At 33.9% G+C, this 14,193-nt stretch overlaps 1 protein-coding gene across 8 annotated transcripts in view; it reads right to left on the bottom strand.

Moving 5' to 3' along the window:
* The window catches only part of Exoc6 (exocyst complex component 6), a 261,380-nt gene that overhangs the window by 176,560 nt on the left and 70,627 nt on the right, over nucleotides 1-14,193 (bottom strand). For all 8 annotated transcript variants that reach the window (XR_015440362.1, XM_087184918.1, XM_087184922.1 and 5 more), the window contains 4 exons: nucleotides 11,270-11,315; nucleotides 6,549-6,753; nucleotides 4,061-4,216; nucleotides 1,821-1,889 (listed from right to left, as the gene is read on the bottom strand). Coding sequence is in view for 7 of the 8 variants with exons in the window: in XM_087184918.1 (XP_087041044.1) it covers nucleotides 1,821-1,889; nucleotides 4,061-4,216; nucleotides 6,549-6,753; nucleotides 11,270-11,315 (476 nt within the window). In the remaining variant the exon portion in view is untranslated. The remainder of the gene's footprint in view (nucleotides 1-1,820; nucleotides 1,890-4,060; nucleotides 4,217-6,548; nucleotides 6,754-11,269; nucleotides 11,316-14,193) is intronic.

The following is a 14,193-nucleotide window of genomic DNA, read 5'->3' as shown; positions in this document are numbered from 1 at the left end:
AGACTTCATACTACACAACTGACAGATTTTAAATGTAAGATTCAGTAGACCCCAGCACACTGACACAGTTGAACAACCACAACCACAAACAAATTTAGGTCATTTTTGCCATCCCAAATCAAAACACTCTACCTAATAGCCATCACTTCCTAATCCCTTCCCCCTAAATCTAGGTAACCACTGAGCTACTTTCTATCTTCACAGATTTCCTATTCTGGGAATTTACTTATTTTCCTTTCAGAATAGATCATGCTCACAACAACAATAAAGACCTTAACATATCCAAAGAAATATAAATCCTCCAAAGTGAGCTCTCATGCCATATTAGAGTAAAACCAGATAACAACAACAGAAACATACTTAGAATATAATTACTTTTTTTCTTTCTCTTTTCTCTCTCTTCTTTCCTATTAAATTTTTCATATAAGGGAAACCATACAATGTACAAGTGTAGAGATCTAATTTACTTCAGTTAACATTATATCTCAAAGTGTATCCATTTTCCTACAAATACCTCAAGTTATCTTTCTTAATGGGAGAGTAGTATTCCATTGCATACAGGTACCACAATTTCTTTATCCATTCAACTATTGATGGGCATACAGGCTGATTCTAAATTTTAGCTATTATGAATTGTGCGGCTATAAACATAGGTTCACATACCCTGCTGTAGTATGTTTTTAACTCTTTTGAGATGATACCCAGAAAGGGAATACCTGGGTCAAATGGAATTTCTATTTTTTTAGTTTTTTGAGGAATCTCCATACTGATTTCCATAGTAGTTGTATCAGTTTACACTCCCATCAACAATGAAGAACTTTTCCTTTCTCCTCACAACCTTACCAGTATTTATTATTGGTTGATTACTTGATGGTAGCCATTCTTTCACAGTGAGACAGAATCTTAACATTGTTTTAATTTGCATTTCTTGAATGATGAGCTCATGTATGCTATAGCCTATTTTTAATTTTTAACTTCTTAAACTTTTTATTAAAAACTAAGACAACACACATATTAGGCTGGGCCTACACAAGTCAGAACATCAGTATCACCAACATCCTCCTCTGTATCTTGTATCACTGGAAGGTCTTCAGGGGCAACAACATATGTGGAGCTATCATCTCCTATAATGACAATGCCTTCTTCTGAAATACCTCACAAAGGACATATCTCAGACTGTTTTACAGTTAATTTTTATATAAGTAGAAGGCTTACATGCTAAATAACATTACAAAGCGCAGTAAATACATAAACCAGTAACAGCTATTTATTATCATTAGAGTATTATGTGTTGCATATAGTTATATGTTCTATACTTTTATAATGACAGCTCAGTAGGTTTATTTATACAGTATTAAACATACAAGCAAGTAATACATTATACTAAGCTATTATGATGGCTATGGTGTCACTAGGCAATAGAAATTTTTCAGCTCCACTATAAACCACTGTGTTTACAGTCTACTATTAACCAAAACACTGTTATGTGTACATGACTATATACTATTATAAGGTTCTTATAATACACATGAAGTGATGTATTACTTGACATTAGACTCTGATTAAGTTAAAAGAAAAAGGTAAGTCCCTTACACAACTATTTCACAAATATTTACTGTATGAAGACTTTTAGCTATTTGAGCTTTGGTCATCCTTTAAGGCTTAAAATACATATGTGCCTTCTAATAAATACATACATAGGGGCCAGGGATTTAGCTCAGTGGTTCTGCTGCCTGTCTTGCAAGTGCAAGGACCCAAGTTCAATCCCTGGTACCAAAAAAAAAAAGATAAATACATACATAAACGTAAAATATACTTACCAAAACAGAATAAATATGCAAACATCGGTAAACAGGAGAAAAATCAACAAGATCCTGAACACTTAGGACCTGGAAAATAAAGCCGTTTTTAAAAATTATACATCAAACTACTAGTCTGCTATTGGATAACAAAGTTAAAGATAGATAAGGAGACTCTCAGATGTTGTATTATCACACTTATTAAGTCTTACCACAGAAAGAATATAATATAAATATAACATCTATTTTATTTCATTTTGGAATTTTTTTCTTTATATGTTTATCATCATTGTAGACTGTTTTAGATGATAAATTATCTTTATTATGCGTGGCAGACTACCAGAAAACTGGTACAGATAATTAAACACTTCATTACTGATCTTGTGAAAATGATGCAGGAGTTGATAGGGTAAAGACAAGGTCCTTCTCCTAAGCAGCCATGTCATATGATTCACCATTATTGCTTCAAGTTAAAGATATCATCACTATTATTTGGAATGGAACACAAAGAAAAAAAATACATAGCTACTTGAAACTATGATGCCATCAATTTTAACATGCGTACTGAGTTCTGCAATGTTAAAAGTGAAAAAATACAGTTTAGAATAGTTAAAATACAGTTAGTGGTATAAAGTTTTAGAAGTATATAACTCTTTATTTTTTTTTTAGAAGTATATAACTCTTCTTTAAAAAACACATTTTTGGGGCCAGGGATTTAGCTCAGTGGTTTCGGCACCTGCCTTGCAAGCACAAGGTCCCGAGTTTGATCCCCAGTACCAAAAAAACAAACAACAAAAAACTCCGCATTTTTATTCTCATTAATCCCCAGAGTAGACCTAAATCATTTTTTATTATAATTTTACTTGTTAGGAAAAATGATAGAAACAAAATGCAGTAATATTAAAAGAAATCCAACAAAATAGGAAAACAACCAAGTTATTCTAAGAGCATAGATTGGCATTAAGGCATGATAGCAATACTTTCAGCAGATAAAGATACATAAAACAAATTTGGGAAAATGTAGCTAAGACTAGATCGTCTACTTTTACCATGTATATCTATCTGAGAAGAGAATATAGAGATTTTCTGAATATTAAGAACAAAAATGTAGATTTAAAAAACTCTAATTTCAACGGACTATCAAAACACTAATTCCATATCAGAAATTCATTTAACTAGCCAGGCATGATGGTGCACACCTGTAATCCCAGCACTCAGGAGGGTGAGGCACAAGGATCACTGTGAGTTTGAGGCCAGCCTGTGCTACACAGTGAGTTCAAGGCCAGCTTGAACTACACAGTGAGACCCCGCATCAAAAAAAGAAATTCATTTAACTGTCTTAGGCTATTCATTTATCTATATTCAGAGAAGTGACAGACATATACTTCACATGTATTTACATATGTTTCACATATAAACACATACACACATACATATATATGTACACACACATACATGTTTGCTCTCATCCTCAGACATACAGCAGAAAAGCACATGGGGAATACTGTTATTTCCCCATCCATACAGGTAGCCATGAGCACATATACAAACAGTTCAAATACAAATTCTTACTGTTCCCCAATTAGGTCCTTAAAAAAGAATTTAAAACATGTACTAATAAGAAAATTTAAAAAAAATAAAAACTGAAAATAAAACTTCACTGATAAGGCCAAACTTATAAATGACCCAAAATAAGTAGGTTCTCTATGATATTAACAAACTCAAAAAGAATTCAAGGAAGATAAAAGGAAATCGCAACATCAGACTATGGATAGAATTTAAAAAGCAATAGGATAAGAGAATGAATTTGGATATAAAATGATAGAAAGTTAATATTTAAAGATAATTTCAAGGTTTCTAAACTTTTTAGGACTTAAAAAAACTTAAATCCAATCATAATAAATTTATATTGCAATAAACACAAGTTGAAAAAACAGATATAAGCTAATCAAAAATAGGCCAAAGAGCAGGGTTAAGACATGAAATAAAACATTTGCCACAGATAAATATGAGTTATTACTACAAAAAAATCATTAGATTTACACTTTGCTGCTAATATGGAAGAACACCTGGGTTCAACTATCAATGGTCTACAAATATAATCTACAATATATCCTATTTGCCTGTCAATTATATAGCCTAACAAGTTGGATGACTAAATGGCCCATCACAATCTGACTGACATAAATTCAATTTGCACACGGGAAGACTAAGAGTCACATAGATATACATTATAATCCAAAAGAAAGAAATCCCATTACCTCCTCTTCATTCTCATCCTCTTCCTCAAGGACATGTTTCAATACAATTTCATTTATTTCTTCTAGAATTCTATCACGATTTATGTACATATTCTTCCCAAGTTTCACATTATTTTGCTTCTGCAGAGCAACATTGAAGGTTTTCTGCTGTTGTGCCTATTTTGGAGAGAGCAAAATTCAGATTATTTCAAAATTTATTCTGGCCAAAATTGGTCCCAAAATTTGTTCATAATAATTTCTGCTATTTCTAATGTAGATGTAGGACCTGTAGCAACATCCTCTTTTTAATTCATGGTTTGTTTCTTCTTTCCTTTCAAACAGCCTTGCAGGCAGTTACCAATTTTATTTGAAAAGATCAAGAATCAACTTTTGGTTGTGTTCATTTCCTTTTTGTATTTTGTTTCTATAATATTGATTTCAGTTCTTATTTTAATTTTGTCCTTCTTCTTTTCCTCTGAGTTTAACTTTTAGTTTCTCTAATTTCTTGAAACGGCTACTTAGGTCATTTATTTAAGCCTTTCTTAATTTGTAAATTTAAGGCTGTAGCTTTTCCTTTAAATATGGTGCTTTCCTAACCCACAAAAGTTCTCTAAATAATCAGTTTCTAGAGTCTCTTCTTGAACTGTGCCTTTGGATCTTATTCTCTTACATCTTCTTAGTCTGTATTTTTCCAGGCTACTAATCTGATGTTAGAATTCTAAGCCACTAGCTTGCCATTTCTGTTCTACACTATGACCCATACAGAACCATATTCTCATCATTACAATAGTAGGGAAAATGACCTTAGGCCTGGCTTCCATAGAAAAGAGAGATAATAAGTTTGGCTTAAGCTCTCTTTTGTAGCTTCTTTTAATTTACACCAAATAAAGTTGTTTTTTCTTTGTTAACCAAGGATTTAACACTAAGCTGAACAAAACACACTACCAAAAATATTTTGAGGGCTGGGAATGCAGCTTAGTGGTAGATCATTTGCCTAGTATGTGCAAGGCCCTAGGTTCAATTCCCAGCTCCGCAAAAAAAGAAAACTGAATTTTCTATAGCCCACCTTCAGATAAACAAGAGTTAATGACAACTGAAAAAAAATTAAGCCATTTTAAAAAACATTATTGACAGGCTTAGTGGCACACTCCTGTAATCCCAGCACTCAGGAAGCTGAGGTAGCAGGATTGCCTCAAGGTTGAGACCAGCCTGGGATACACAGTGAGTTCAAGGCCAATCTGAACTACATAATGAAACCCTGACTAAAAAAAAAAAAAAAGATTAAAAACATTACTGTACGTACAAATTCTATATTGTGTATACAGTCCTAATTTTAACAAAGTAAATTGATCCTGGTAAAGAATTCCCAAAATCAATACATCCACAAAGTAAACCACCTATTAAAGTAAATCAATATAGAGTGGCCAGGCACAAAAGGTCACCCCATCTTGGAGCCGGCCTATTATGGACTGAAACCTCTACAAATTGTAAGCTAAATAAACCTTTCCTCCCTGAAGGCATCAAGTATTTTCTCTCAGCAACAAGAGGAAAGTAACTAAGACATCATGATATAGAACATTTCCATTTCCCCTTACTTCTTTTCCTAGGCAATTTCCCTACCCAAGTCTCTGGTTGCCTATCATTGTGCTGATTTTATTTTAGTCTTGTTTTGCCTGCTTTAGAACTGTATTTAAACATAATCACTCAATTTGTACCCTTTTTTTGTTCAACTTCTGTGGCTTAACATATCTATGATATCCATGTGCTGCTTCATTATCATTAATTCATTCCTTTTTATCGCTATGTAGTATTCCATTGTATGAATACACCACAATTATTGTTCCATTCTCCTTTTGATATCCTCTTGGGTTGTTTACTGTTTTTTGGCTAATTATGAACAACATTCTATGAATATCATGAAGCCATGTTTTCATTTCTCATTCATAAACAGAATATTATTTTCCTGGCTCAAAAATAATATTAACTTTCTCATTGTTTTTTCCTTTTATTACTGAACTGTAGTTTTTTAATTCAAAGTTAATACTTCAAATTTGTCTTTTAAAAGGAACCTTAGGGCCGGGGATTTAGCTCAGTGGTTCCGCTGCCTGCCTTGCAAGCGGAAGGACCCAAATTCGATCCCTGGTACCAAAACAAAAAGGAAGCTTAGTTTAAAAGGGCTTCCACTTGCTTCTGTGGCTGCCACTTTTTAGCTAATTTTATAGCAGATCGGCTGCTGGGGAAACAATGTAACACCACATGGGTAGGGAATATTGTGAGAGGTTAGCTGGTGAGTAACTGAAGAATTCAAGTTAGATTGAATTTACTTAAACAAGGAATAACTGTAAATCCAAAGAATACACTGACAAAATCCATTCCAGAGAGGAAAGATAAAAAAAGGGTAAAACTAAATAAAAATAAGCATTTCACATAAGTTAAAGAAATAAACCTTTGACTATTTTATATTCTAGATTACTAAATAGTATTAAATTCAAATTCTTTTTAATCTCACCTGTTTCATTGCTGTTTCACCTATTTTGTCGGAATGTTTTCGAATGCTTTCCAAAAAGTCTTTGAGATCAGACATGGAGATTTCTTTAATATCCTCACGGAGTTTAGGAAGATTTTCTATCATTAACTGACAAAACCGGTATTGACTAACCCGGGGAAAGTACACCTTCTCTAACTGTTCCATAGTTTTTAGGGCAGAATAATACCTGTGAGAAGTTAAAAAGAAAACTCTATAACAAGTTCTTATCACATGAATTTTATAATTTTAAGTACATCTAAATAATCAGTTAAGTCTCCCACAAGAAAAAATTCACAGTGGCTGGGGATGTAGTTCATTAGCACAGTGCTTTCCTAGCATTTGCAAGGCCCCGTATTTGATCTCCAGCATTGCAGAAGGTTCAAGAGTTGACAGGAATCCCACTATGTCTAGAAGTCGAAGATAAAGAAGGACTAAAATAAGGAATATGTTGAATGGATCTACCACAAAGAAATCATAATGGCTTGAGGAAATAATATATTTACCTTAATTTAAACATCACTCAATGAACACATGTATCAAAATGCTACATGGTGGTCCACAAATATGCACAATTTTTACTGTTTTAAAAAGTTAAAGTAAAAATAAACGAAAACAAAGAATATGGTTGAAAAATATGTTCAAGAAGCAGATCCCAGATTTTCTTCTCCATTCCAGGCATCTAAGCAACTGTCATTCACTCATCTTAGAAAAAAGCTAAAGAAACCAAAACAATCTCTGACTGGGGACACCATCAAAATTGATGGCAATAGTACTAGCCTGAAAATAAATTTAGTTGAACCAATATACACAAGATGCCCTCTTCCCCAACTGAGATCTCAGAATGCTGGCAGTGAGAACTTTACACTCCAGACAGAAGATGGGAAATTTCCTCCAGAAAATGTGTCTAGATAAGACCTCAAGACATTAACTAACATCAGATGCTTCCGAGCTAAAGAGCCCATCCAAAAGAGGACTAAGAGATTGTTACCTTACAATTACAGAATAAGATTGTTAACTTACAGTGAAATAATCCTTGCCACCCCAAGGATCCAGAGCTTCCAAGCAAATTGTTATGTCCACCATACTTAAATAAGACTAGTCAACCAAGAAATCACCAGAATCTGAGAAATACTTTAACAAGAAAGCCAGAGATAAAAACAAACAAATAGAAATTTAGAGGAAACATTTCACAAGAAAAATATACATCTAAATCTCAGAGAGCTAAGAGAAAATACTCTAACAATAAATCAAAAACAAGCTACCTGAAAAAGATGTTTTTGGAGTTCAAAAAAGAGTTCTTAGAAATTAAAAATTATAAAAAAAAGAAATTAAAAATCACACAGCATATATACATATACATATATATATATATATATATATATATATGGCATTATCTTTCGCAAATGAAGATAAAGTAACCTCACAGAAAGAACAAGGAGACAGAGATTTTTTTTCTTAAATTCTTTTATTGGTACATTTTAGGTATACAATACATTTACATTTATCACTGGGTGCTTGTACCTGTACATGATATATCTTGGTTCTTATTTTTTCCCCATTACCTGTGCGCCCTTCACCCCCTCTACCCTTCCCTATTTACACAGACTTCATTTCCTTTTTTTTTTCTTTTCTCATAATTTTTCCTTTCCCTTCTTTCCTTTCCCCTTCCCCTCCCACCAACCCTACCCCTTTGGACCTTTTCTTCCTATTTCAAATTATCTATTATTTGTTTTAATCATTTTAACCCTTATTTACACTTTCAGTTTCTCACACTAGAGAAACTATTTGGTATTTACACATGTATGTCCTATTTATTTCACTTTAGAGTATGGTCTCAGTGAGAATTTAGCTCAGTGGTTCCAGGGCCTGCCTCACAAGCACAAGGTCCCGAGTTCAATCCCCAGAACCCCCCCCCCCCAAAAAAAAAACCAAAGAGTATGGCCTCAATATGCATCCATTTAGCTATAAATGTCTCTAGTTTCTCATTCTTTTTATGGCTGAGTAGTACTCCATTTTATAAAAAAACCCACATCTTCTTTATCCAGGTTCCAGCTGATGGGCACTTGGGCTGTTTCCAAACTTTAGCTATTACAGTCTGTGCCACTATAAACATGGGTACACATATATCATTGTGGTAGGATTCTTTTAATTCTGTGGGGAAGATACCCAGCAGTGGAACAGCTGGGTCAAATGGGACTTCCAGTCCTAGTTCTTTGAGGTAGACAGAGATATTTTTTAGCTCGAAGAAATGAAAAAATTAGAGAATCAAGCTAGACTGAACATTTATACCTGTCCTAGAGAGAGTGAGTCAAGAAAACAGAAGAAATAATTCAAGAAAATTTCCTAGAATTTAAGGACATTATTCAGATTAAAAGAGTTTCCAGGTTGAAACCTGAACCCCCTCCCCCAAATAACCAGCACAATGAAATAAAAGCAAACTTACACCAAAGCATATAATAGGGAAATTACAGACCACAGAAGACAAAGAGAAGATTTTAAAGAAAGACAAGGTAGCTCACAAATGAAAGGTAAGAAATTCAAATGACTTTAGACTTCAAACTTCCCAATGGCAACCCTGGAAGATAAAGGACATGAAAAATACAGGGAGAGGGAAAGAGAGACAGAGGAGAGACAGAGAGACACAGAAAGAGACAGAGACAGAGAGAGAGAGACAAAGGGCAAGAAAAGTACAATGAGCTTGGAAAATCTTACTGTACAATAAGCAATAAAATACACAAGGACAAATGAAGTCACAAAACTTGCTTGAGGGATTTCTCCAGACAAATTTGGAACAATCTATGTATCAAATAATAAATTATTACATATTTATTTTTTTAAAATCTATGAGTTCACAGTAATAATCAGGGGGGGAAAAAGAAATAAAGCAAAAGGGGGTTTAAAAAAGAAAGATCTCGCCAGGTGTTGTAGCGCACACTTGTAATCTTGGCATTCAGGAGGCTGGGACAGAAGGATCTCCATGAGATGGAGGCCAACCTGGGTTATATAGTGAGTTCAAAGCCACCCCAAACTACATAGCAAGAATCTGTCTCAAAAAAAAAAAAAAAAGCAAAAGTAAAAGTAGAAAGACATTCTTTATATTTAAAAAAAGCTAAATGCTAAAGAAATGATACCATTTTTTAAAGCCACTGTTTTCTAATTCCAATATAACAACTGATTAAACCAAGAATCCTAAAACTACTGGATGAAACATTATTAGGAAAGAGGACTCAAAGTATCACTCCACCGATTATTCAGTAATGGCAAAGAGAAAAATATACCTTTTCGAAAGAGATCTAACAGTCAATCCCTTAATTAAATGATCAAATTTAGCATACTCTAGGGACAACCTGAAAGTAAATGCTTTTTAATGTAATACAATGAGAGGCACATAATACTGTTTACTTCATACTCTTTCCAAAAAAATTTAACCTAAATCCAATCATGAGGAAACAATTAGACAAATCTAAAATACACCTGGGCCTGTAGGAACCAACTTGGACTTTTTCATGAAAAGCAAACAGAGGAGGGCTGTTCTAAATTAAAAATAATAAAAAGTACATACCAATCAATGTTTTCAGGGAGGAAATGAAGATATAAGACAATTGGGAGATAACTGGGGAAACTTGAATATAAATATTAGGTTATATTGTTGAAAAAAAGATAATTACCCAAGCCAGAAAATACTAAGGCAATACTAGAAGTTACTGAAGTCATAAATGTAAATACCAAAATAATCATTAAAAGAGATAAACAAGGGCTGGGGACTTAGCTCAGTGGTTCTGCCGCCTGCCTTGCAAGCGCAAGGTCCCAAGTTAGATTCCCGGTACAAAAAAAAAAAAAAAAAAAGAGGTAAACATTTTTTGCTCTATGAAGAATGTTGAATGCAAAATAGGGAAGGTGAAGCCTGTTTTTCTCAATAAACACATAAAACTAATCTTTAAAATATGATACTATATAATAACAGAAAAAAGAGAGTATCTTAATAGTATATGCATAAAAGAAAACAAGACTGTCTTCTGGCTTACTAGTAATACAAAAGTCATTCTATTAATAAGCACCAATTGGTCAAGATCAATCAAATTCAATATCTAGCACTACAGAGCAGGACGCACACAAATCTTTGACTACAGATTTGTATATAAGGCATCGTGGGCTTTTAGTAGTTAATACACCAAGAAGAATTTGTTCTTTCCCAAACTTATTCATTCTTGCTCTTCTATATTACTTTATAATTGTTCATTTTAGTATTTTAAACATTATGGTATCTAATGCTGTTATGGCAACCAATAAACTACTTTAAATCATTTCTCATTTGTCAGATATTCATTTGTGTTATAAAACAGAATATGAACTACAATAGCCCAAATGTCAAAATATGACTGCCTACACTGTTTTCACTCCACATTAAGCAGTTAGCCCTTGACTGTATGTAGTGTCATATGTTAGTAAGTTAATAAAAAAAATTTTTCATCCTTGTTTAGTTGTCTACCTATTCTTTATCAATATTACCAATCTTTGACATTATTTATAAAGGACAAGCACTCATAAATAAATGGAAATTTTGCTTTACTGGATGATCCTAATTTAGTGTAAGCAGAAAGCAAAATTTATATGATTTCATTAATTTACAGTAAGTTTCTCTGTGCTCTCAGTAACAGAATACAATTCTTATTTAAATAACAATAGGAAAGAAACCAACTCACCTTTTTGCACTCATCTGTTCTTTTAGTTTACTGTACATTTCCAGGACTGCATTAAAAAAATATATAACATTTTAGCTTTTAAGATGAAATAAAGAATTTTGAGAAATTAAAATAACTAAAGCAGGCAAAAATATACTACAAAATTCATCAGTCTTCTCTATACTTTGAATTAGGCTGATATTTTGAAATAAAATATATGATTCAAGTAAATGAAAATATTTTAATTTCCATATACATTGACCATTATACATATATTGAACCTGGAACACTTCTGTATGTTGACACCTGTAACTGGGACATTAATCTAGAAACAATTTTTCTATTTAGAAATTACTATACATCTTCCTTGAAATGGAATTATAAATTTAGACTTTAGCCAAGGGAGAAAACTGAGTGACAGTGAGATTCATTAAATTTGGCCCAATATACCAAATAAAATAACACAACTGTATTATAATTAACTATACACAAAAATTTATACCAAATTTATAAAGAAGGAAAAACAAATGCTTACAGCACAGAATAAATTATATAGTAAAATATAATAAAAATATTATTTTTTAAAATACAATAAAAATAAACATAGCAAAGCATATTTATTCATTTCATACTTTGTACAAAGGCCCAGAAATGCAGTTATTCAATAAAATTGTCATAAGTTTCAGCAAAATGATGTACTGTCACCAAAAGGATTTATTGCAACTATGTAGATTACTAATTAACTTTAGAAGAATTCAAAGTATAAAGTGAGTGAGCAACCAGGTGTGGTGGCACATGCCTGTCATCCCAGCACTTGGGAGGCTGAGGCAGGAGGATCACTGCAAATTCAAGGCCAGCATGGGCTACATAGTAAATTCAAGGCCAGCTTGAACTACACAGCAAGACCATCTCAACCCGGCCCCCCACACACAAAATGAGTAAATTATTGGCTCATCAAACTAACTCATCTTTTTTAGACTAGAGAGATAGACAACATTTTTTCCAGGTTTTCTATAGTCATAAGCTACTCCCAAGGGTCTCCCAAGATTATAAATAATACTGTTTACTTGTCTGAAAACTTTCAAATGTGCAATGGTGGCAACAGTGAGCCACCTCTTACTCTGTGACCTCATAGGGCCCTCTCCACATCTCTACCACAGCCCTACACTGTAAAGTAATATTTCTCACATTTTCCAACCAAAGCATTACAGTAAACACATAATACAGAACATATTCTGCTGTTACAAGCATAAATTTTTTTTGAAGTCCCCGGCTTTATCTCAGTTATTCATGTAAATTTTACATCTACTTCATTATTTCCATATAAAAATTACGCTTTACTCAAAACATTTAAGTAAAACTAATGCACCAGAAAAGTGCAGTTTATTATGTTTATTCTTATGTACTCTCATACTCCTCTGAACCCAATGAGGAATTAGGCAATTGTACAATAATGAATGACTTGTCCTTATTCACATTACACTGTAGAATCCTTCAAAAGCTGGGACTATGTCATTTTCAAATTTATAGTTCTAATACCTACCATAATTCCTGACACACACAAAAACTATGAGTAGATAACTATGAGTAGATTGATGGATAAAGTAAAGAGGTAGTTCTGGACATGGCTATTAGTAACATAATATTTATATGAACTGAGAACTGCTGTCCAGACATGAAAGCAAAAGCAGTACCAATACAGAAATTTAACTTCTACTTCCCTTTATTTCTCTATTTCAAATAGCTACCTGGGGGAATAAGCTAAATTCAGCCCTTAATCATGCTATTAATACCTAACTTTTAGGCTTATGGTCTAAATTAATAAAGGGTCTTCCTGGAATTCAGTGGAGTGGTCAACAGCAGAGAATGACTCCGAGATTTGGTGTCCTGACACTGGCATATAGTGGCATGAAGAGGAAAAGGAAGGAAGTGGGTCCTTGAGGCTCAGGAAGGATCTGAAGTGAGAATTTAAGCCCCCAGAGAGAGCAAAGAGAGACTTCAACAAACAAGAGGGAGGTGGCAGGCGGTGATTTCTCCCTGAGCCCTAACTCACGGCTTGGGAAGGGTGGCTCAGTGACTCCAGAGACCTCCACAGAGAAATGCACCAGTGGAATGGAGCAGTGGACACAGCAGACTGCAGTGGCTGGTGAGTTATTCAGGTTCAGATGTCCCCCAGGAGAGGCCAATTGGCTGGTAGCCATCTTGTAGAGGGGCCAACTGAGCTTGGAACTCAGAATAGCTGTGGGCTGGCTCCATCTAACGGCACCCAGTGTCACAGTAAGGGTGCAAAGTTCAAATTGGCAGGAGGTCAGGGAGCCAAGTTCAAGCCAGCAGAAGGCACACAGACTTTTGCAGGCTCAACAAATCCACTTCCAGCCTCACAGCCAGAAACCAGCCTGAACTTCAGAGGAACTAAGGGTGTAGACTTGCTGGGATTATCCACTACCCTGCCATAAAGTTATGGCTGGCTTGCTAGGATTAATCAACTAGGATCTGGACTCTGTCTGACCACATTATCTACCAGTGATAACAGAGACACACCTTAAAGTGGACATTGTTTTTCTTTTCTTCTTTTTTTTCTCTTTTCTGGTTTTTGTTCTCATTTTGTTTTTTCTTGTTTGTTGTTTTTAAATGAGTGAGAACACTTTCTAGTTTTGTTGTTGTTGTTGTTGTTCTGTTTAGTTCTTGTTTCTATTTCTTCCTCCTCTCTTTACCTCCTGTCTTCTGTACCATTCAAACTCAAAGTTTGAGTGATCTTCCTTTGTCCTCCAGCCTTCCTTCTAATGTCTTCCTCTTCTTCTATTTGTCTATTTTTCTCCCAACCCCTTTTAAATCTTCTCCCCTAAGGGTAAAATAGCCATATCGAGGGCTTATTTACTGCATACAATTTTCTGATTCTGTTTAGATTTTTCTTATATAACCACAAATCTAGTTCATATGGTTAA

This window comes from Heterocephalus glaber, unplaced genomic scaffold, assembly GCF_053883595.1.
Source record: "Heterocephalus glaber isolate CG9 unplaced genomic scaffold, H.glaber_assembly_v1.0 deba00001497, whole genome shotgun sequence".
NCBI lineage: Eukaryota > Metazoa > Chordata > Mammalia > Rodentia > Bathyergidae > Heterocephalus > Heterocephalus glaber.
The sequence above is the reverse complement of the archived record's forward strand: the minus strand, read 5'-3'. Positions and strand labels throughout refer to the sequence as shown.